This window comes from Aptenodytes forsteri, unplaced genomic scaffold (assembly GCF_000699145.1).
Source record: "Aptenodytes forsteri isolate BGI_AS27 unplaced genomic scaffold, ASM69914v1 Scaffold56, whole genome shotgun sequence".
Classification (NCBI taxonomy): domain Eukaryota; kingdom Metazoa; phylum Chordata; class Aves; order Sphenisciformes; family Spheniscidae; genus Aptenodytes; species Aptenodytes forsteri.
The window spans coordinates 1,685,018-1,709,054 of NW_008796213.1; the positions used below are offsets into that span (position 1 = coordinate 1,685,018).

At 36.7% G+C, this 24,037-nt stretch overlaps 1 protein-coding gene across 3 annotated transcripts in view; it reads left to right on the forward strand.

Moving 5' to 3' along the window:
- The first annotated feature begins 2,015 nt into the window (after window positions 1-2,015).
- The window catches only part of DNM1L (dynamin 1 like), a 34,438-nt gene continuing 12,416 nt past the window's right edge, over window positions 2,016-24,037 (forward strand). For 2 of the 3 annotated variants that reach the window (XM_009288335.2, XM_009288338.2), the window contains exons 1-13: window positions 2,016-2,072; window positions 6,763-6,910; window positions 14,220-14,266; window positions 14,848-14,919; window positions 15,486-15,572; window positions 16,347-16,509; window positions 18,648-18,768; window positions 19,375-19,506; window positions 19,804-20,010; window positions 20,209-20,329; window positions 21,692-21,847; window positions 21,956-22,045; window positions 23,049-23,141. In XM_009288335.2, coding sequence (XP_009286610.1) covers window positions 2,025-2,072; window positions 6,763-6,910; window positions 14,220-14,266; window positions 14,848-14,919; window positions 15,486-15,572; window positions 16,347-16,509; window positions 18,648-18,768; window positions 19,375-19,506; window positions 19,804-20,010; window positions 20,209-20,329; window positions 21,692-21,847; window positions 21,956-22,045; window positions 23,049-23,141 — 1,485 coding nt within the window. In that variant the 5' untranslated portion in view covers window positions 2,016-2,024. Of the gene's footprint in view, window positions 2,073-6,762; window positions 6,911-13,020; window positions 13,060-14,219; window positions 14,267-14,847; window positions 14,920-15,485; window positions 15,573-16,346; window positions 16,510-18,647; window positions 18,769-19,374; window positions 19,507-19,803; window positions 20,011-20,208; window positions 20,330-21,691; window positions 21,848-21,955; window positions 22,046-23,048; window positions 23,142-24,037 lie in introns of all 3 variants that reach the window. The other variant, XM_009288334.2, reaches the window with a different exon arrangement.

Here is a 24,037-nt window from a genome sequence, read left to right on the forward strand (position 1 = left end):
CCCCAACTAGTTTTGTATGCTTGCTGCCAGGGTCCTGTTCATCTTATGATTGGCAATTGTTTTTCTTGGAAAACCTGTATTTTAATTAGAATGGATGTCTCTTGTCCACAGGGGACAGTGCAAAGGAAAATGTTTTCAGGAAAATGAAGGGGAAGAGCATTAAAGTAGAAAGCCCTGGCGAACGTGTTTCAGAATCTGGAGAGAAAATGGCTGAGTAGTTCTTGGAAAAGATTTGTTCATATATTAGCCAGAAGGTTGACTGGCCTTCTCTTAAAACAAACAAAAAAACCCCGAAACCCCCCAAAAAACCCCAAAACCAACCAACCAAAAAAACCCTCCAAAACTCTGTTGTTCAGAACTTTTTTAATTTGAAGATATAAATTGGCTTTGCTTTGATTCGTATTACTGAAAAAGTAATTAATATAGTAGTATAAGCAATACTATATAAGGTCAGTCTATATGGCTTTGAAATGTGGATCTGCAAATACCACAGTTCCATGATCTAACTTAGAGAAGTTCTGTACTCGTTGTTTCTAATTACATGAGGTATTTTTTTCTTAACTGAATTATTGGAGGACTTTGGGAATTGATGTATTGAGAAAGAATACATCTATTATCTATTATCTATTTGGTGTTGTTTGGCATGTATCTACATTTAGATATGGTGTAAATACAGGATTCCTGAAGAATTTTGACTGAGCTGTGCAAATTCTGGCTTTCCTTACTACTTGTACATAAGCTGTCTTTTGCGGAGGGAGTTCCTGTGGCTTCCACTTTCTTCCTGACTGATTCAGGAAAGCTGAAGGCAAGTGAATGGGGAATGGCCTGCAGGAACAAGAGTCTTGTAATCTGGACAAGATCTTTCACAGAGAAAGTGTATTTTGCAACAGCCAGCAGTGCGTTATGCTGGGTTTCACTGTTTTCTCAAGTTGGGATCAGCCTGTTAGCTCTTCTGCATCTTTCTAGAAGTGTGATTTTGTTTCAAAGTATGTCTTACAGTAATTCATCGGGCCTGCTTGTAACTTCAGAATTCTCTTCTGATTAGTAAATAAGTTTTTGAATTTGTTGGCTGTTTAGAACCAGGCTAGCTTGGGCTGTCCCTAGTTCACATAGGAAAATCCTGCCACAATAGCTGTTCCAACCAAAGCAGTTTCCTTGTGGAACTGCTCTGGAATTGCATGTGTGCTGACCTTTTATTTCAGAATAATTCATGTTTGCAAAACAAGGAAAGAAAAAAAATCTTGCTGCTCTTTAGTTATAGCATGCTGAACTCTTCCAGGATAGCTACTGCAGAGAACTTCTTTTCAGAGCACCTATCTGGGTAATATTCCTATGGATGAGACCGCAGAAAAAATGCATTAGCTTATGTTTCCCAATAATAGAATTAAAATTTAGTAAACCATATATGTATGTATTGCTAAGAGCATGATTTAGCCAGCAGGACTTTTATAATTCTTGTATGACAGAAACTGCAAAATTGCCACCATTCTGCCTTGGGCGTCAGAGTAGATGCATTGCTTTTCTTAAGAGAATTCTTCAGGAATTACTGTGTCTCATTGAGAAATCTCTCCTACTTTGCAGTTTCTTACTGTCATTCTCAAATGTTTGTTATTGTGCCACTGAAAAAGTCATAGGGAATGCTGACATCACTGCCTTTTTGTTTTCTTGTGCTGTCCTGCAGTAAATCTGTGTTGTGTTGCAGGAGTTCTTTGCGGTTTTTCCTATTTGATCAGATAATAAAAAAATTATCAGTTTGTCCTATCAAAAGCAACGAACAAAGTTTACATTGCTTTCAACCAATTTTCTTGTTGGAAGTTCCCCAGTAGTTTATTTGACATGTTTCCTTATAAAGGTTTTTTTCCACAGATGATTTATTTTACATTGGCTCCGCAAAGCGGTTATGAAGTCTAAAGATAGACAGAAGAAAGGCAGCAGATTCTTGTAAGATGACTTGAAATTTGTTGCAGCTGATACAAGTCCATTATCATTTTAATAATACTTGAAATATGCAACAATCTGAGCAAATGACTGTAAAAAAATCTCATGGTTCTTGTGCATCAGTGAGACTCCAGGTGAGTCTGTGTGTTTATTGCCTTCTTGCTGCATGGACTTCCTAAGAATAAGAGCAGACTTTGGCTTATTTACTGAGCTAATTGGTGGGATCCAGTGAGTCACAGGACAGTGACACTCAAAAGACGTGGCATGTCTTTAAGGACAACCTCATTGGAGCACAAAACAGTAGACCATACAAATGCTCAGGAAAATGAGTAGACATGTAAGGAGAGCAGTGTGGAGGGAGCTCATGACTTAAGCATCAACACAGAAGACTCATGCAGGAAGTAGAAGTGAGGACAAGCTCGCTGAAGGATATAAAAATACTGCCTGCATATGCAGAGATGGTATTAAGAAATCCAGTGTTCCACTAGAGTTGAAACTGGTAAGGGACATCAAAGGCAACAAGAAGAACTTCCAGCACTGCGTCAGCAGTTGAAGAAGAAAAAAGAGAAACGAGGGAAATACGGGCTTGCTGCTGACTGTGACAGGTGATTTAGTGACAGTGAATATGGACAAGACTGAGGCACTTGGTGCTTTCTCTGCTTTGGTCTTCACCAGCAGTGTCTTCTAGGCCTTTGTACCTATAGACGGGGCTCAAAGTGGAGGGTAACTATCAATAGTGGAAGAGGATTGGGTCAGGGTTCTCTTTTGAATATGGAGAATATATCTTTGCATACTGTTGGGTATAGGGCACAAGTCTTCTAAAATTAGGAACGCTAATGAGGACTTGGAAAAAGACTAAGAAAGCCAGTGAAGTAAATGTTTGGGATGAATGTGAATGGTTGTTCATAGTGTTACTTCAAAAATTTCAATAGTCTCTTCCATTCGGCTTGTCAACAACCCTGAAGTGATTTTGAAAGTAACATGTCTTGCTGTTAATGAAGTTGGACAATTATAAAGTTACGCGCTGCTGTCTGCTGCTTCTGAATTCCTGAAAAATGTGGTTAGTAATACAGCAGGTTGCAAACCAAATTTGCTCACAAGAATTAGCATAATGGATGGGAGTAAATGCCTTTTGATACTTAAGAAGTGCACACAGTTGAAACATGCAGGGACAAGTAAAGAAGAAATGAAGGATAGGGAGGCTGAAGCAAGATCATTAGGACTGTTAAACAGTAGAGATGCTGGCTTTTTGGAGTGGATCACTGTTCTTACAGATTTCAGCTTTTTAATTTGTGAGAGTTAAGTGCAGAATTGTTTCCCTGTTATTGTGCCATTCATCCTTGATTGTTTTAGATTAACCTGAAGATGATGTTGACAATGATGAAAATATAACTGTTAAGGAGGCAGTGAGAAAGCTGGTAAGATTTACATCATATATACTGTCAGTGTGTATTGAAATAAAATAAGTCCCTGGGTACATCATCCCTTCTTATCTTAGTACTTCTAGAAAAAATGGTTTTACCATCCATCAAACTTAGGTGCTTATCTGTGAGACTGATGATGGTTAACAGAGCAGAGTGTTAAACACTCAGTAATGGAAGTTTGACACAGTGGTTAAACAAGCAACAGACAGCAAGGTGTTCCTGTATTTGCTCTTTTTTTCTGAGCAATCTATATAAAGTTCCTCTAGATATCACAGCTTATAGATATTTCAAATTAGGATCAGGTATGGGTCCAGAGGAAAACCTGACTGATCTGCCACAAAAGGTTAGAATTTGTTAATGCTTTTCAGGACTCGTCATGAGATGGGTTTATGCATTTCAGTCCGTGCTTAAAATACTGATGAGCATTCTGATGAGATGACAAAACAAGCGTGATGTTGGTGCAGACTTATTCCTAAAAATTCTGCAGTACCTTTGGTCATCAGTATTGGTCTCTGTCTACATCTGTTGTATGAAGGACTGGCTGAACTGAATTTGTATTCTGAACAGACCCCATATCCATCACTTCCCTGCACTGGCAGAAAAAGATCAGCTTTGTGTTTACTGCTTTCCTTGCCGTGTTCCCAGACAGTTCTTGGTAATGGACGTGTATGGGGCCCAGATTGAGTGCGTCATTACATGCTGTATTATGTTCCAAGACCAGATTGCTTTAATAAGGGAATGTAATGCAATTTGAAACAAATTTCCTGATGTGTGGCGTACTGTAGTGTCTCATCTAATGTATGACTTTACATTTGCAAAGGATCCAGATCGTTCCTTCTACATCCAAAGATAACTGTGGGAGTGGTGTAAGACATAGTGTTTTAGTTCCATACGTAGTTTGGTGTGTGCCCATCTCAGCTTCCTGCAATACCCCTCTTTTGGAAAGACCAAACAATGAGCAGTAGTGTGCAGCAACTTGTCCCATGTATCTTGGTTTCCTGTCTTGATGAGGTTCTTGGTAAGGACTTGAGCTATTTATTACTATCCTTTCTCTACTTGGATTATATGTTCAGGAGAAGCCACTTCATCCAAGTCTCACCTCCAGCCCTTTGAGACTGAGTGATCGTTCTACCCATATGTAAGAAGTCTTGCTCAAGAGACGTTAAAAATATTTTTAATAAATGAAACCCTGGTGGCTTTTGTTTTTTTCCCCAGTGCAGCTGATGAACCTTTATCATGTCTCATCTTTTTGAGCAGGCATTCCACTTGTTTTAAATTGTGAGGTTTGTTAAGAAGTGGTTTGTTGTTTGTCACTCTGAAATGTATGTTTTTTCACATTCTGTAATATCAGTAATTCTTCAGAAGTGTGCTACAACGGGAGCTCTCTCAGGGAAGCTTCCAGAGCTAGTTCGTGCTTTGGCCAGATTGTTCTTCAGTTACTCTGGTAAGATTTCAGTGCCCAATGTCGTGTCATAAGCTCCTTGCATGGAAGGTGCCCAAAGTTGATTGGAGGAGGTCAGTTGAAGAAGAAAATTATTAACTACTTTCTAGGGGAGTTTTCTGAAGCAAAAAGTCTTAATAAGGCTATCCTTCTGTTTCCTGTGACCCTGTCCTTCTCCCTACTCTTTCTAGACAGTTGACCTCACTGCTGTCAAATTTGACTTAGATTTACTTTGAAAAATATACACAATCTGCATTGGTTTGTTATTCACCTATTGAGACAAATGACATTGATAAAACAGCATTTTTCTGTGCCATAAAGCAGTTACACAGTAAAGTGTTAGAAGAAAAGAAGGCTTTCATTTGTTGTCGTTGTGCAAGCTTTCTAGGAGTTTGGCCTTGTATTTTAATATTTATTTCATGCTTCTGCATACAAGTCCTGTTTCAATAGGTTCTAATGCTCTCATGTAATATGTTCCTGTCTTGTCTTACTGCACCAGTAGAAACGTGCTGTCTGATAGTGCTGTGTTGCTTGACCTCTGCTGATCTATTTTTCATTTTTAGAAAAGTCACCTAAGATGTCACTAAATGTATGATATTTAAAAGATATTCAACACTGCTTTTATTTCATGTTATGCTAGGTTATGTACTCATGATTTACTTGAAGTCTCGAATCTGTTCTTTCAGAACTGGTAAGCTGAATTGAGGTTGTACAGCAGTAATGCACATTCTAGCTGTCAGAAGCATCTGTTGGGGTTTTTTCTGTTTGTTTGTTTTTAAGAGAATTGTTTGGTAGTAGCATTAATATAGAAACATTTCCTAGCTGACAGCAATGATTGTCAGAGCAGGTTTTCTCATGGCATGTCCATGTTGACTTTCCAGCTGCAGAAAACTGGAAGAGTTTAATACAGCTCTATTAAAAAGACAAAATCTTTTCCGTCAGACTTTCAAAGTATTATGTTGACATATCTGGGTCTATTGTTTATTTTTAGTTTTAACATGGTAGTAGTCTTGAATCACTTTTAAAGCCCATGTGCTCACAGCTGCTTATTGGACCATGTAGCCCAATTCTGCATTTTATACAAAAGTGCTACAGGAGAACATTTTAAATGTGGACTCTCAAAGCAAATTTGAAATTTCACAGCCTTTAAGTATTTCACAACTTCTTACGGTTTGTTATTATGTAGACAGATGTTTGCAGTCAATTCAGTTGTAAATACTTATATATACACACACACAGAGTGGGAGAGACAGTATAAAACAATGTTTGTTTATATATTTAGAGTATAAAACAATGTCTGCACTTATGAAGCTGATATAATACATTATACAAAAAAACCAAACTGAAAGGAATAGAAGATTGTAATAGCTTAATGTACTCAAGTGTACGTCGTTAATACCTTTTTGTATAATGCTCCCGTTAGTATTAACATGGCCAGCCCGTGTTCATGCTAACAGAAGGTTAAATTCTTTGGTCTACAGAGTGAAGTGTTACTGCAAGATGTTTCAAAATTACATAGTAGAAGACATAGAATTTCCTTCTGAGCATTATAAACAAAAATAGCTTTTTCTTTTCCAAAAATGTTTCTGGAGAGATTAATATTTGGGGTAGAAAATGTTAAGTAGGATATTATTTTTTCTGAAACCTATTATGTGTTTAGTTTAGCCTTAAGAGATAGAAAATACATCTGTCTACATGGCTTTTAAGTGTTCCATGGCTTTTAAGTATCCCAAGCAGGTTTAGACAGTCACTGGTTTATAGCAGACTTGTCCTTTAGTGCCTACGCAGTGCGATACCACTGTGTTAGATGCAGTGAGTCTATCAGACGCTCCTTTGGGCACTGTATAGCAGAGAACAGAATAGAGCACTGTTTGCAGGAGTGATGAAAGCAAGCTAAAACTAAAATATTACACCATTTTGATGTTTAAGAAAATCATGTAGCTGTATTCCAATTTTCAGAGCAGTGGAAAGAGTTCTGTGTTGGAAAGTCTTGTGGGGAGGGATCTGCTCCCACGAGGTACTGGAGTTGTCACCCGGAGACCCCTTATTCTGCAGCTGGTGCATGTTTCCCCAGAGGATGGTCGGAAAACAGCTGGAGATGAAAATGGTAAGTGTGATCCAAGAGTGTGTTTTGCTTAGTAGGAAAGAGACTTTTAATCTTTCTTGTTCACATGACTGAAAAATCAGTTGTATACTTAAAACTCGAGTGTGCTTTTTAAAATTTACTTGGAAGAAAAAACACGCTGTTGTCACATCTGTTCTGTCCATTTAACAAATGTCATGAAGCCAAAAGCTTTTGGATATTCAAAATATCTTTAATGTTTTAAGCTTTCCTGTTTGTTCTTAGGAAATGCTTTTGAGAAAAGCAGGCCAAAGAAACCATTTCAGTTATGATAATGATTGTCTATAGTGTAAAGAACATGATTTTCTTGTGTGTGTTTTTCTTCCCCTCCTTTTTTGCTGTATAAATAAGGTTTTTTCCTTGAGAAGATGAGTATGTGACTTCTTAGAAGGAGGTTAGGAAATAGATAAGTTCTGAATGGAACGTGAGGAGGAGAAATTAAAACAAATTTGTAGTAGATGCAAACAGAATTTAATGGGCACACTCTGTAGCTTACAGATGCTACCTTATTGGGCTGCACCGAGAGATTCCAAGTGCGTCAAGAACAACACTTTAAATGTGCTGAAGCTGTCTAGTTTGAAGCTTGTGTCTTCTGTAGTATTCTATATTATCCTTCAGCAGATCAAGAAAGTAATCTCAGTTGTCCCTTGGGAGTTTAAATGCTCGTTCTATACTAACTAGTGCTCTTGATCTTATGAAAGAGTAGCAGGGACATATCCACCTTCTGATCGTAAGATAGATCTTAGCTTTTTGATGTAGACAGTAAAAAGTACACAGGCTTTTGATGGTGTGATAAACTTGGGGCTATAATTATTAATTCTCATTGTGTTCAAATTTTTTGGAATTTATTTCTGGCAATAGTAAGTCAAGGTATCAGAAGTTCTTTATAGTATTTGTTTTCATACAATATTTATAGCCTTTGGTTTCTGAAGAACAGTTACTCATATTGTGCGGTTTAAAAGGTTTAAGCTCCAATTTTTATTATTGCCACAAGCAGAGAACACAATTCAGGTTCATAACAATTAAGAACTTTTAGTGTGCAATCCAGGGTGTGCTGGATTGTGAGAGATTGTAGGATAATTTGGGTTGGAAATGATCTCGGGAGGTCTCTAGTCCAGCCTCCTCCTCAAAAAGGGCCAACTCTGAACTCAAGACCAGGTTGCTCAGGGCTTTATCCATTTGGGTCTTGAAAACCTCCAAGGGTGGAGAATTCAGAGAGTCTCTGGGCAACCTTTTAGAAATGGCACATTTGATCTCTTTAAATGTGGTTTTGATCTCTTTAAATGTGGTTTTATGTTACTTGCATTGTGCAGTGTATAGTTTCTAGTACTTTTCAGAATGATTTGATTCTGAGTTGTAGGATAAAATACAATTTTGTTCTGCTCTGCAACTTTACAGGTATAAAAGATGGTTTTGTAATTAGAGTATTCTGAGTCAAGGCAGAGCCTTTTTGTTGTAGGTTGCATTTGATCTGGGGATTCAGATTTTAAACTTAAAATGGGATAATGATATTATTGCATAAGGATGGGCTAAATTAATATTTATAAGGCCCATTTGGATCTTGGGGGGGGGGGGGGAAATCAGTATTTAAGATGTACATGTTATAATCTCTTCTTGATGTTCCTTTGAGAGAGACATGGGCTTGTTTGGTAAGAACGGACAAACCTTTATGACTTACCAGTTGCGTATGAAACTCTCGTCTCCTCTTCTCCTCTCTTCTCCCTCCAAAATTCAGGCAAATTGCGGCCTAAATGGTTTTGTCACTGATCTGGTTTAGCATATGTACAGATTGTGGTGTTACATCTGAGAAGATCGGATCAAGTACCTTGGAAAGAAAAAAGATGGCAATGTCTTATCCTGGCTATGCTGTCTGACATTGTAATAAGTCACTATACTACTACAGGTCATATTTTTGTTTGTTATGAGGTGGATGTTGAGGTAGGGTTGAATATGTGTTTGGGATTTCCCAGAGGGAAATCTATCCATAGTCTTGCAGAAAAGGATTTTCTCCAGATAGGGGTTTCTTATTTACAAATTGAGTATTGGACAACGGAATATCAATGTCGGCATGCTGCTTTCTGAATGTGCTGGTAATGAACTCTCTGTGTGCACAGATACTTTTATGCAACTGCCTTTTTGTTTTGTGATTTCTGTTTTGTGATTTGTCACCTTTATCCATTCTAATGCTTGCTCTAGATATGTTCTAGTATTACATATAAATACATCCATTTAAAAACAGTACTAGTCTGTGGTTCTTATAAGCTTAAATTTTACCTCTGTCTGAGTGTTTGCATCCAGAAAGCTTCCCTGTTTTTAACACAAAGCACTATGGATTGCTGTGGTATTTGTTTAAGCATGGACAATTGCCTTGTCTTTATGACTATGAAGATAAAAATTGTGTCCTTCCAGTATCTTAATTTTGACATCTTCTGATGCATGTGAGCTGCCAAAGACTATCAGCTCATATCAGTTTAGGGGTTTTGGTTGGTTGGTTTGGGTTTTTTTTTTGTTTTGGTGGTGTGGGTTTTTTTTGGTTTGGTTTTTGTTCTTTAAAAAAATAATTATTTGATTCTTGGGAGCACATTGGGAAAGATTGTTGAGAAAGAATTGCAGCCAGACATTTGAACTAACTTCTGATTTTCTAACATGCAACATTAAAGATCATCTCTGCTGTTCCTCAAAGTCACTGATGAGCTATGTGATACCCTTGTACGGTGGTCACTGCAATAAATTAAGATAGTCAGAAAACAGCAGAGAAGAATTTTCCATTAAATAGGAGGAAGTGCTGTGTTTTCATAACGTGCTATTTCAGACTGATACATACATTCTACAGAGATGTGTGTGGTTTGGTGTGAAGGAAATGTTCTCATTATGCTTTTGCTGTTTATTGTTAGCCTCTAGTGATTCAGCACATATGGTGTATTTGATGTGGTGATACCACACTGTGGTGTTCTCTTATCAAATTGCAAGAGAAGCAGCGTTTACGAGAGAACTGGGTCTGGTCTTGTGAATTATTAAATTGGTCTTGTAGCTAAGGCCTATTCTGGTAGCTTATCCATTTGTTAGGAAATGGAAAAGAGGAGTGAACGTATGAATGGTCAATTAGTAAACGTTTCTAGGTTCTTTTTTTTGTCCAAGATAGGAAGCTGAACACTATTCAAATTCTGAACAGACAGAATTGATATGGAACACAGGAATAATTAATACAGATCTGCTGCTTGCTAAATCAACACTGTTTTGTCAGCTTTTTGCTCTCTTCTTCAAATAGGTATCTCTTACCCCTAGCTCCCAAACAGTGTGGACTGCTTCATTGTCCTTAGCTTTGTAGAAGCACAAGAGCAAAAGAGCTTTCACTAAAGAGCTTGCCATCTAGTTAGCGTCAAGGATGGAAAAAATGATACCACATACAGAAGAGATTGGAAGATGTGCATGGTTTTTTCACAAGTTGGATTTTTTTTTAATTTAGAGAAAGAGAGCTAGGAAAGGATGAGGTGATGGAGGGGGGAAAAGAGAGTTCAGATGGTAGTCTGCTGGGTCCAAGAGCTGTGAAGGTGTGGGAACTGGAAACCTAGGAAAATAGGTAAGATTCTTCATGCTCTGCTGATTTTTGTCTTTTTTAGCATTTGGGAAGTTCTTGTTGCCATGCTCCAAGAAATCCTCTATGGTGGTAGCCTTTTATGACTCTGAACAGCTTCTTTGTGCTCCCATTGTGTATGAAGAACATTTCTACTGCTTTAGGAAGGGAGAAGAGATACATGAATAACTGAAGTCAGTTATCATTGTACTCTATTTGAGCTTCTTAAAGGAGCATTGCAGTATAGGAGATAACAAGTAACAATTTGGTGGAGGGCAGTTAAGAGAATAATTCCATAATTATGTCTAGTTTTCCAGTATATTAATTAAAAGTTTTCAGGTCTCACTCCAAGATATGAAAAGCCAGAAAAGCAAACAGACTGTTGCTATTTTCAGGAGGTGCTTTTTTTTAAAGGCAGGATCTGTTTGTTCTTAGTAGCTGCTGTTTTAATAATTTCTTATAATCTGTATAATGACCGAATTGTAATTTCTGTGTACTCTTATCTAGCATTGTAATCAGATGATTAATTCAGATGAAAGTTTTGCCCAAAAAGCTTCCAGAAAGTAACATAATTGGCAGAAGACTGATTTACTAGTGAAACTAGTGATAAAAAAAAGTTCTACATGTAAACCAGAGCATTGGGTTGTTGAATGTAGGCTAATTAAAATATTTTCTCCTTGCCTTGACCATCCTTGCATTTTGAGTAATGCAAATCCTTCCTCCTTTCCTAAAACTCCTTTGCATTGAATTAGAGCTATTGGGAAATTTTTCTCAAATATTAAAGGGGTGTCAGTACAGACTTCCTCAGAAGAGTGGGGCAAGAGTTCCCCCGCTGTATAAAATGAAACTTCTAAAAGCTTATACTTGGACCAGATGAGATTTTCTGTACACTTCAGGAGACTGCATTTATTCCTTAGCTTCTTTTTCTTCTTTTTTTATGTGCACCAAGGCTGAGGTTAAGACTAAGCCGTTTATCATGGCTTCAGTCTTCTCTTGTGTTATGTATAGCAAAGAAAACTTGTGGCTTGTCATAACTTAAAAAATTTTCAGTCGTCTTTTAAAATGCAATGCCTCTGACTAGAATGCATCTTTTTTTATATGTATTTTAAAAAGTTAATAGATTATAGTAAAAAGAAATTTTTTTTTATACATAGAACTAAGCCTTGTACCTAGCTGCAAATTCCTATGCCACCACAAAACCAGTAATTTAAGACTAAAACAGTGTGTCCTAGAAGGACATCATCTCCCTAAGAAGGACATAACAGGAGAGTGCTTGGTCAATCTCTTTCAAATGTAATGGTGGCAGTATCTTGCTGTATCTTTTTCTTCCTGGCTTTATGCCTGTCTTTACTTTCTTGGATTCAATTTTTAAGAGGGGATGAGCAATACAATCTTGAAGATACTGTACTTTCTTCCTGTATGTGCATTTTGCTTTATTTCCTCTGAACTGTAAATAAACTAAACCTGTTTAATAACCTGGAATTAATGAGCCCTTTCATTTTGCACTTACTTTGGAGACTGGTATGTAATTTTGCGTATTTACCAACCAAGACAACCAAAAGCTGCCTCCTAACAATGGTTTCTTCATAGCTCATGTGCCTGCAGAACATTAAGGACAAAAATAGTTTGTTTTAAAAAATTTTTTTCCTTAATGGATCCAGTCCATCTAAATCAGCATATTTCTGTTGATGATAAACCTCTGACTTACCCCCTGAGCAAGACATTAAAATAACTCCCCAGATGTACTAGGCTTTCCAAACTGATGAATTGATTGTTGCTGTGCTACTTGCATTTTGTGCCAAACAGGCACATGTCAAAAATGTCTTCACTAGTTTGTTTTGATTCTTGCACTTCCATGGTGCTGTACTGGCCTTACATAAAAATACAGAGTTGTAAACTCATCAACCTTTCAATAAAAAGTTGTTTTTGTAATGGGTTTTACATAAATATTTTGAGAAAATTAAAAGTTGAGAAGGGTGATAGCTAATGTTGTCTCTTCTTAAATCTGTCTCAGAACTGCCATAATTGTTTTTTTAATTGAGCATTAGAAAGATTGATGCAAAACCTCAGATTTCTTTCCCATACAGTAATATTACTTCCAGTGACATTAAAAATGTTTCCTTACTCTTTCTCGTTCTTGCCATGAGTAAATGATGAGACACATACTTCGCCAAAGAAGTTCAGCTTTGCGGAACCTAATGGTGCTGTTTTCTGTGCTCAGATAAAAATGTTGTGAGCTGTTGGAATTAGATGAACAGCAATAATAAAGTCATCATCAAGTAAACTTTGTCGTATAGAATATCTGATTAATATGCATCATTTATCAGTGTTTAGTTAAGATCTTATCTCTGTGCATATTGTTAATGTTATACATTCTCATCAATAGTAGAATAGCATGCACATCTGTCTGCATGCATTTGTGATCTTTGTAGTACAATCTGCTACTGAAAGTTAATAAAAATGCTATATTAAATGTGATTAAAAATTTTAAACATTCAATGCTGTTTCTCTTTAACTGCAGACCCTGCTACATGGAAAAATCCAAGACACCTTTCTAAAGGTTGCTTTTTCTCCCTATGCATAAAGTGCATGCTTATATACACTAAACCACATACATTTCATGCCACTTTATTGTTGATTACACTTTTACTTTTACACTTTGGCTACTGTGTTGATTGATTATTTTGCTGAGTCTTGTGATCTGGTTGATTTTTAGTTTTCTGACCTTGTTACATTAGAATGAGATGATTTTTGCTTTTCTTCTGTGCCATTGCTGCTTCATAGAATTTCCTGCACTTTTAATTCCCAAATCCTTTAAAAAAATCTCTGTTGATCAGTATCTTGAAATTCAACTTGAGTGGAAGAATGTTTTGAAAGATGACTTGATTGTCAGTAAGCAGGGTGTTTGCCAAATGGCCAGATTTCTTGTAGACTGTTCTTCTCAAGCAGCTTGCTGTATCGGGGAGCAGAGGGGAAATGACCACAAACTAAAAATTTGGAATGGAACTTAACACTAATACTTGGAAACCTAGTTGTGGAAGTGTGAGTATCTCGCAGTGTGACTCTGCTGCCTGTGCTACGAAGCAGGAATTGACAAAAACTCCTTTGCTGTTTCTGGGACTGCTCTTGAATAGCCCCCAAGTAATTCCCGACATCGGTGGTGACTGACAAGAGTTAAAATGTTTGGTCCTTGACAGATTTGGGAAGAGACATGTTCTCCTAAGACTTCATTGTTATGCAGAATTCTTATGTATTTTCTGTTTCCTTGGTTTTGGTTCTACAGGTTTTTCTAACTTTTTTCTTTCAGCTGTAATTTGATCTCACTTGCATGGTAAAAGAAAAGATGCTAAAAGCTGGTATTTTTTTCAGGTTTTTTAAGCTATTGCTAATAATTCTTTTGCTTTCTGTTGCAAGCTGATATTTAATGGATTAGACCATTTCTGAAAAATGGTAATATAGCTGATTGGCTCAGTCACAATTAAGAAGGTGGACCTTGTGTAAGAGAGACAAATTAAAAAGAGTAATAACATGCAATGTTTTGGCAGAATCATAAATGTATTTGTACTGAACTATTTAAGATCTAACAGTAGAAAGCAGACTCATTTTTCTCGCTGCTTGGAAAAAAGAAATCACATTGTAGTTTTCAACAAACAGGCTCTTGGAAAAATGTCATTGAAACATCTGCTTCCTCTCTCTCATGTATCATTTCTTTGTTTTCAGAGATAGATGCTGAAGAGTGGGGTAAATTTCTTCACACCAAAAATAAGGTATGTTTACTCTGATGGAGTAGCAGTGAAGTAGTAGCTAGAAATTGAAGGAAAATCTAGGGAGGAATGCAGGGGGAACCTGTGCAAGGGTAGCTCTGTGCTAACTTATTTTGGATTGGTGGAAGAATAGTTTTGACAAGAGTGGAAAAATTGTGAAATGAAACTCTATCCTTGTTCTTTGTCCTCTTTGAGATGAGACTAGGTTCAGGCTACATGTTGTTTTTTAACCTCAAAGGATTGCAACTAGATTAGAAATGGAATTAAGTGTTTGAAATTCTGTTTAGGTGAATACTGTTTTATACCTTGTCCGACATTGATGGGGTAATAAGTGCTAATAACTGCGATCTCACAGTATTAATCAACAGATTAAATACCAAGATTGCAATTTCTGTAATTTTTAGCACTGATGATTGCTGTTAGCATTAGCTTAAGGGCTAATAGTCATTCTTATTTTTTCTCACCTTCTGTATACTTAGTTACAGAGTTTTTCACTGTCTCTTGGAGAAGAGAGCATTATTTTGCGATTAGGTAAGTGGATGCTGTCTTTGATTTTTAAACAATTTTTTTCTTCCGTACTTCAGATCTATACAGATTTTGATGAAATTCGTCAGGAAATAGAAAATGAAACAGAGAGGATTTCAGGAAATAACAAGGTAAATGTTGCATATCTTTGTCTTGCTATAGATTCTCTTGCTGCTTAAACCTTTCTTAAACAGTTTTGGCAGCTAGAAGAGAAAAGCATTGAACTATTCTAATGAAGAACACAGTAATGCTGCTTGCTATCTTGAGAATTTTTCACTGTGTTCATGAGATAAATGACTTCAGCTAAAAGAAAATGCAGAGAATTGCTGTTGCTTTACTTCAAAGCTTCCGTAATAATAGTGCAAAAAGCAAACTTTGACTCAAACTTGCTTCCATTTTTCCACGTACATGGCTTTATGTGTAATTATAAAATCGAGTCTTCTATTCTTGCATGTCTGCATAATCACTGAAATAGAAAAGCTTTTATGCATTATACTGGGGGGAAAACAGGGCTGCTTCCAAAGACAAAGGAATTGGTTGACTGATGTGGCTGGCTTTTTTTTCTTCACCACGTCATTGTAAGGTGTATGATGGAAGAAAGTTTTTCTAGCATGAAACTACAGCTTTTTGGCTTTCTAAAGGGTGCATTTAAATAATCCAGTACAGTGATTAATTTTTATTATTAATATCTTTCTAGGGGATCAGTCCTGAACCTATTCATCTTAAGATTTTTTCATCTAATGTTGTAAATCTGACTCTTGTGGATTTACCTGGAATGACAAAGGTAAGATGCAGAATGCTTCTTACCTTCTGACTCACCGTGAACAGTGTATTTTGAAATGACAAGTGTATGTTCACTCTTTGGCACTATTCTGTATTGTTAGATAAACAGCTTTCCTCAGGTTAAGTAGTTGGTTATATAAATCTGAGATGTCACTTCTGGTGTAAGATTGGGTTTCTGGTGCTCTTCGCTGTTGTAAGAGGTAGATTTGCTTAAGTTCTTCCTTTCTGTATAAAACTGAGGGATTGGAAGCGTTGTGCGGCTTGCATGTTCTTTTTAATAGAAGTAGTAGTACTCGAGTTTCAAAGTTGTGCCTGCAGATAGATGGGTAGTTGACAAGTTTGAAAATGTTTTCCCCATTGCTTCTCCAGAAGTTGCTGTGCGTATTTTGCATAAGATGTTGTATAAAGTGAGGATACACTACACGAAATGTTCAGGTCCTGTTTGTTCAGGTTTTATACTGAATAATTTTCTGTAGCACGAAGATGACAAGATGACTTCTCGCCTCACTCTGCCAGTTGTGCAGGTGGTTCTTGGATACCAAGCATCTTGACAACAGTATCAAATAATTTGAATTGATTCTTATTTCTACAAGAGTGTTTTTGATTTTTATACCTTTCAAGATCTTGCTTTCTTTCCTGTTTGTTTGTGAAGGTGGGAGGAAAGGGCTGGAAAACTTTATCTTATGCTGTGGTATAGGGTGTGAACTTCCAATAAATGGTCTCACACAGGCATAAATACAGAATTTTGAACAGTTCTATGTTGTTTTTTCTCTAGGTGCCTGTTGGTGATCAGCCTAAGGACATTGAACTTCAAATAAGAGAACTAATCCTTCAATTCATCAGTAACCCAAATTCAATTATTCTGGCAGTCACAGCTGCTAACACAGACATGGCCACTTCAGAAGCACTTAAAATTGCACGGGAGGTGGATCCAGATGGTAAGCAGCAAGAAAAACTGGGTCCTGTAATTGAACTTCTTAAATTAAATCCTAAAATAAAACTGAAGTCATTTGGGGAAAAAGTAGTAAGAAAAACAAATGTCACTGCATTTCCTGGAAAATACAATTACTATATTTGCTTAAAGACTTCCTGCTGCAGTCTCTGCAACTCAGAGGATGCTGTGATGAATTAATATCTAATAGATTTCTGGCTTACGACAGGCCAAATAATTATCTTAGTAGTCATAGGAGCCACTTCTGTTTCCAGAGCACCAAAATGGCGTTACAGAATGTTGGGGGTTTTGAGATTTTTAGTAGTTTACAGTAGTCTGTTAGGATGACTTCATGCTTTATTGTCCAATGTTGTTTCTTTTAGTAAAGAAAATATGCCATCCTGCAGCTAGTAATTGACTGTCTAGCTGTTAGTGACTTTTAGTAAGAATAAAATTAATATATACTGTCAGTATCCATTTTGGTGCCCTGCATTTATGTGACAGAACTGACTGATTTGATTTAATCTAAAAAGAGGATTATCATTTTATGTTTACCTAATGACTTTGAAACAGATCAGAAGCTACTGGGTGCCTGCTTCTATGGAAAGTGCTATCGGTACCATTGACTAATAAATGGCACTGTGTGATTTGAAAGAATATGGAAGAGTATACATGGAAAATAGGTATACTGAAATTAGGCTAAAACTTAGTGTTGGTATGCTTTACTCTCAAATTTTCTTCCCACAAAGTGTAACATTTCTTGATTGTTTTCAAACTCCGAGTCTGCTTTGGCCTGTCTGCCTAAGCCTTTACGGGTTCCACAGCCACGTAACCTCGAGGGAGAACCTCTTCTGGCAGTCTTAGTCAGATTGTCCTGGTTCAAGGCAGCAGACCCTTTCCTTTTAATTTACCCCTGTAAAAATGATCAGCTGTGACTTTTGGATCACTTCCCAAAATTCTAAACCTTAAAGGTCTGGAGTGGCAGCTCATGTTGCAGGTTCTGTAGGAATAATGTTATGTAAGAGACTAGAAGTACTAAAATGGGTAGACGCTCTGTCTTGTATTCATCTGAAAGTTTCAGGACCCAAGAACCTACTGATTTCACTGAGGTACTGGTTTATTTTTAAACCAAGGGGGTAATATTTTAAAGAAAAAGTTCTTGCTACATTTTTTTCAGATCCAAGAGCTCGGGAAATATTAAGGTCCCAGACAAATCCTGTGCATGTTAGCCTACCTGTTTAGATGTGCAGTATTTGTCTTGTATTCATCTGAAAGTTTCAGGACCCAAGAACCTACTGATTTCACTGAGGTACTGGTTTATTTTTAGACTCAGTGTGTTATATTTTAAAGAAAAAGTTCTTGCTACATTTTTTTCAGATCCAAGAGCTCGGGAAATATTAAGGTCCCAGACAAATCCTGTGCATGTTAGCCTACCTGTTTAGATGTGCAGTATTTACCTATTTAATGAATTTAGGTCACTTTTTCCTCCACAGTGTCCAATATGAAGCTTAGTTAATTCAGAAAACATTCAGTCACGTATTCAATAAAAATATGTTTCATTAGCAAAATTAAATCCCGTAAAGCTTCTTCAGTGGATGGATTTCAAGCTATCCAGTCTCTTGGGGCTTTCAGCTATGTATTTGATGCACTATGCTAGAAGTGGGCCTGTTGCCTCCTTTAGCAGCTTCTCCAGCGGGTAGTGGTATTTCAAATATAGTTCCGAACAGATTGCCATTATGTCTGGTCCGACACACATGCTAGAAATATGCTCAGTCTACTCACACTTGCGAGTCCCCTGCCTGCCTTACTTAGTCTTCTCCACAAGTGCTTAGTAATGCCTCTGACCTCATGTAGTATGCAAAAATGTTTGTTGTAATCAGTAATGACTATAATTTCAAACTGCATGGTGTCTAGACCTTTTTCTTTAACCAGATCTGTGTGGGGAGCAGTACCTGCCACATACTTTCTTATACTCCTGTTAATAAGGGGCTCCAGATAGACTTAATACTACATGTTCTTGCGCTAGTCTTTGCTGGTTTGCAGTATTAAACTTCATGCAGCTGTCTGAGGAACTTCTTGAATGACGAGCTTTAGCTACCCTCATCAAGACAAAACATCCCTGTGAGTGAGTTTTCCCTTTGGTAGGTCGAAGAACCCTTGCTGTTATCACAAAGCTGGATCTCATGGATGCTGGCACTGATGCTATGGATGTGCTCATGGGAAGAGTGATTCCAGTCAAACTTGGCATCATTGGAGTAGTGAACAGGTCTGTCTGGGCACATTGCTGCTATTTTTAAAACTGTTAATATGAAGCAATGCTTTCGGCTTTTTTAATCATGAATATGGTTTTAAGAATAAGGTGACTTGATGTTGAAATAAACTTCTGAATAAGCAAGCAAGAAGCTTGTTGTTCACTTTTCAAAAGCCTGTCTGTTCTTCTTCCACTCAACCAGCTGCTAATTTAGAAAGGAGTAGGGACACTTCTTCTAAAAGAACTGTAGTGTCACTTCTTTCCGCTGTTGTTTTTTAGCTTGAGGGATGCTTCTGGTCAGCTGATCACATTAGCACTGATCCAGTACAGATCTTTGCATATGGCTATAGTACTGTTCAATTTATTTTTTGCATTAGCTAGGTCAAATCTCATGTAGTTTTGATAAAAGCGTTGCTTAGTCTGTGTACAGATGCTACCCATACTGATTTGTTGACTATACTGCATGAAACAACAAATAAGACCCTTTATTGTCTAAGGAAGAGGAGTTGTGTGTGTAAAGCAAAAACCAGCCGTTAGATGTCCTGTCCAGAAAAGCAGAAGTGTAATTTTTTTTTACTTTGCATCTATTAACTAGTGCGTAACTCTGCCTTTTAACTTCAGGAGTCAGTTGGATATTAACAATAAGAAGAGTGTAGCTGATTCCATTCGTGATGAGTATGGTTTTCTTCAAAAGAAGTATCCTTCCCTAGCCAATCGAAATGGAACCAAGTATCTTGCTAGAACACTGAACAGGTATTACATGTTATGTAAAATAAAATAAATGTGTGCTTTTAAAGATACTTTAAGATATAAATTGGTGTGTTAGAAACGTGTAAATGTTTATTTTTACTTTTCCTTTCTCTTTTGGTGCCGTACAGTGATACATGAAGGAAAACTCTGGTTCCAAATTCGGCTTCTGAATTTACTGTAATTTTCCTGAGTAAATGTTTTCCTTTGGTGATTATTTTCTGTCTCTTCTCTGTTTTGATGGAGATGATAAAGCTGAAACTTTTCCTCCCTTCTAATTGAGGGACTGTTTTCTATTTTTAGACTGCTGATGCATCATATCAGGGATTGCTTGCCAGAACTGAAAACCAGAATCAATGTTTTAGCTGCTCAGTACCAGTCTCTACTAAACAGCTATGGGGAACCTGTTGAGGACAAAAGTGCCACTTTATTGCAGCTTATTACCAAATTTGCCACAGAATATTGTAACACTATTGAAGGAACAGCAAAATACATAGAGACTTCGGAGCTGTAAGTACCAAATGGTTTTCCAGAATATTGACTGAGCGGTTAGATCGACCCAGTGGCTCTTCCTGGCTTTCATTGGCAATAGTACTACACTAGAGTGTAACATACTCAAAAATGTTTGAATCCAAGTAACTGTAAAAAATGTTTGCAATGAGAGCTTTTTTCTTGTTTGCTACTTCAGTTGTTATTTTATTCTTTCAGATGTGGTGGAGCCAGAATCTGTTACATTTTTCATGAGACTTTTGGAAGAACATTAGAATCTGTTGACCCACTGGGTGGCCTTAATACAATTGATATTCTGACTGCCATTAGAAATGCTACTGTGAGTGTTATTCTGTATTTCTAAGTGTTGTTGCTATATATTGGATTTGAAGATAAGGTTTCAACAAATCTGTGCTCCTTCAGTCCTGTGAATTAACGATATCAGCTGAATGAGGTAATATGAAGAGGCTGAATCCTGCTTTTTGGTATTTTAAGTGGAAAAATTACCATATCCAAATTTGTAGCCGTTATTCTATATGGAATGAGTTTACGGTGAATGCTTACAGCTCATTACTGTTATTTACACGCTGAAATAAACCTCAGGCCCAGCTCTGGCAACTCTATGCTGAAGCTATTATATATTACAGAAATGGTGATGGAAGAGCGCCTCTGCATTTACTTTGCATTAAGCACTTCTGCTAGTTGCGAAGACTCAGTCTGAGATGTATGGGCTAGGACACATTCAGATATTTTAATTGTATGTAAGGGACACAACTCTTCAATGGTTCAGTGTTTACATGACAGATTTGGTTTCTTGTGAATATGGGAATTGGTGTTGCTAAGAATTAACAGTAAGTTCACTTTTAAATTTTGCTGTGTATAGAATGTTCACTCCTTAGAGCTTGACTTTGGATGTCAAACACATAAGTCCGCTTTTGTACTGTGTTCTGTTGGGTATGGACAGACAGTCAGGTTTCTGCATGGTCAATAGTTACTCAAACTTACAAAACTTATGTGCGTGCTCTTATCCTTCTGTAAATGTAAAATGTAAAAAAGCATTTAGTAACAGGAGAGATGTCTTGTTTTTATGTGACATATCACATCTTTGTGTTTCTAAAGCTCATTTAATTTAAAAAAAAAAGGAAATTTCAGGTAAAAAAATGTTTTATGTATAGCTAAGCATTGGTCTGTATGGTCATAAATGAAATTATCCCAAACACTGTAAATCAGTGACACTGTATTATGATTATATTTAACAGAAAACCCACCTACCTTGCAGTAAGAATTGTATGCTCAGGTCTGTCAAATAAATAATGGTAACTTTTCTCTCTGAAGTTAGGAAGAGAATGTCTTTGCCTTTATAATAAATTTCATTTAAACTTGGATCTGCAAATGTGAAAAGAATTGTTCATAGTTGTAAGCCTAGAGTGACATTAGTAGGTAGAAATCTTAAAGATTCTATAAGGATGATGGTTAATCATTATTTAACACAAAGTTTGTCTTAAAGGTAATAACTTTATATTTTATAGCTTTTATATTTAAATGTTCTTGTAACATATTTTACTCAAGACCGGTTCTGAGTGTTCTTTTGGGTGCAAGCACTGTGACCTGATTTATTCTGGGCTTCATCAGATACTACTTCTTAGAAATGCATATTGGTTTAATACACAGTTTAGCAGCTTTTTCCCTCCTTTTGAACTAGGGTCCCCGTCCTGCCTTGTTTGTTCCTGAAGTTTCGTTTGAATTGCTGGTAAAAAGGCAAATCAAACGTTTAGAAGAACCTAGCTTGCGCTGCGTGGAGCTGGTTCATGAAGAAATGCAGAGGATTATCCAGCATTGCAGTAATTACAGTACACAGGTAAAAATGCATGTTTTAGAATTAAGTTTGTAATTATTAGGCTTCCCCCCACCACTTTCCTAAAAAAATTCTGGAAGTCTCATCAGTAAATTTTTGTTTTGTTTTTAGGAATTATTGAGGTTTCCTAAATTGCACGATGCCATAGTTGAAGTAGTAACCTGTCTTCTGCGTAGAAGACTTCCTGTCACAAATGAAATGGTAATTTTCCATCTATTATAATTTTGCTGGAGAAAGTGTGTGTTTTCTGGAGTCTTTCTTGATGCTTCTGTTTGCTCTGTAATGTCAGGAACCCAAATTATTAAAGGAATTTTAACTTTTATTTGTTAAATAGCTAGGCATTTAATATCTACATGGTTTGAAACTTCTTCTACATTGGAAGATAGATACATTAAAAACAAAGGGGTGGGGGGAACCCTCTTCACTTTATTGTCCCCTATGTTTCAGTTTCCCAAGAAGAATTTTACTAAAACTTGGATTTAACATCTCCTAGTCTTTCTGATATAGGTATATTTCCCTCCCTTGTAACAGAAGCTGTGCATTTACTGTAGAGTTCAGGATGCAATCATGAAAAGTAAATTATAGCCCTTATTCTGTGTGTTTCAGAGATAAAATCAACACAAAATGTTGATTTTGCTTGTAATGCCCTTTAGCTAGTGAGAACTAAAAATTGAACTTCTAGCTTTGAGTAAATATGTTTTAATATAAAAGTCTGCTTTGGGCTGCTTATTGGGGAGGAAACCAAGTGTTGCAGTTATTGACTCTGCATATGTTTGATGTAAAAAGCAAAAATTGTTCTGTATGCTCACTATCCCCCATAGTGAGCCATCTCTCCCTGGTTCAAATGTTGTATGTGGCTTGTGGCTGAAGGTTGACTATATAGGTCACTTCATTACTATACAGCTTACACTCATGAAATTGCTGAGTTTTGTTTGTTTATTGCTGGAGAGGGGTTTAGCTTGATGAAGCTAACAAGTTAAACTAATGTAACATCCAAAGCGGCTGAAGGTCTGAATGTATTGCAATGAATGAATGAATTCCCTTCTTGCCTTCCGGATCAGAACTTTAATGTCTTTGGGGCAGTAAGAACAGGTCTTTTGCTATGGACAGTTAGACTACGTTTCTAGCATTGTAGGTCATTGCTCTTCACTAGCATTAGATTTACTCACTGAATTTTTGAACTGTGAATGACGTTGCATTGCAGGTTCATAATCTAGTGGCCATTGAGTTAGCTTATATCAACACCAAACATCCAGACTTTGCTGATGCCTGTGGTTTAATGAATAACAACATAGAGGTAAGAAAATACATTCTCTTAAAAAGTCTTTTGGCTCCTCTAAGTGAGAGCCTATATAATTGGTAAAAGAACAAGTGCTTCAATTTCTTTCATGGAAGCACGGTTCTACATTTTGAAATATAAAAATGTGATATATTACAAATACGGTGTATACTCTTATCTTGTGATCTGTTGATTTGTTAGATTTATATTGCATATTACATTCAGGAACAGTGGTTGATATTTCACTGAAAACAATTCTGCCTGTATTTCTGTCTGGAAAATAAGATGGGCACCTAATTGAGTATTGCCTACTATATGAAATTTTTGGAAAAGAAACTTTAAATAGATAGTTGTGAAATACTCTTTAATGTTGAAGTAACTGCATTTTGTCTCTGACAGAATGTATCAATTGCTATAATGTTCCTCTCATTCATGAAAGGATAGTACAAGTATTGTTTCCTCTATTCAGGTTCTATTTTCTGCTTCCTTTTGGCATTGTTCTTGAATCTCTGTGTTACCATACTTCAATCTCCCTAAGACCATTTTCTCCATCAATCTCCCATAAGCCTTTTACAATTTCAGTAGTCTTTCTGTTTTTTCAAGCCTAGCTTTGACTGATAATACTTGTTGCTGTCATCATCCTGTAGAAGCAGTTGTTCTACAACTGATCTGCTCAATTCTTTCTTGCAATCTGATTTTGTTGCAGTACTTCATCCATCTGGTTAAGAGCTTGCTAATATTCTTGTGTTCCCCTGCTTATCCAACACGTTCTTTCATAGTAGTGTTCTTTTTTTGAATGCTTATGTTATCATTTCTGCTCTTTAGTTCTAACCTTTTACTTTCTTCTATACATAAATTTTGTATTGACTGGGTATGCAATTGAATTTGCCTTGGTAGACTGCTCTTGAATCTAG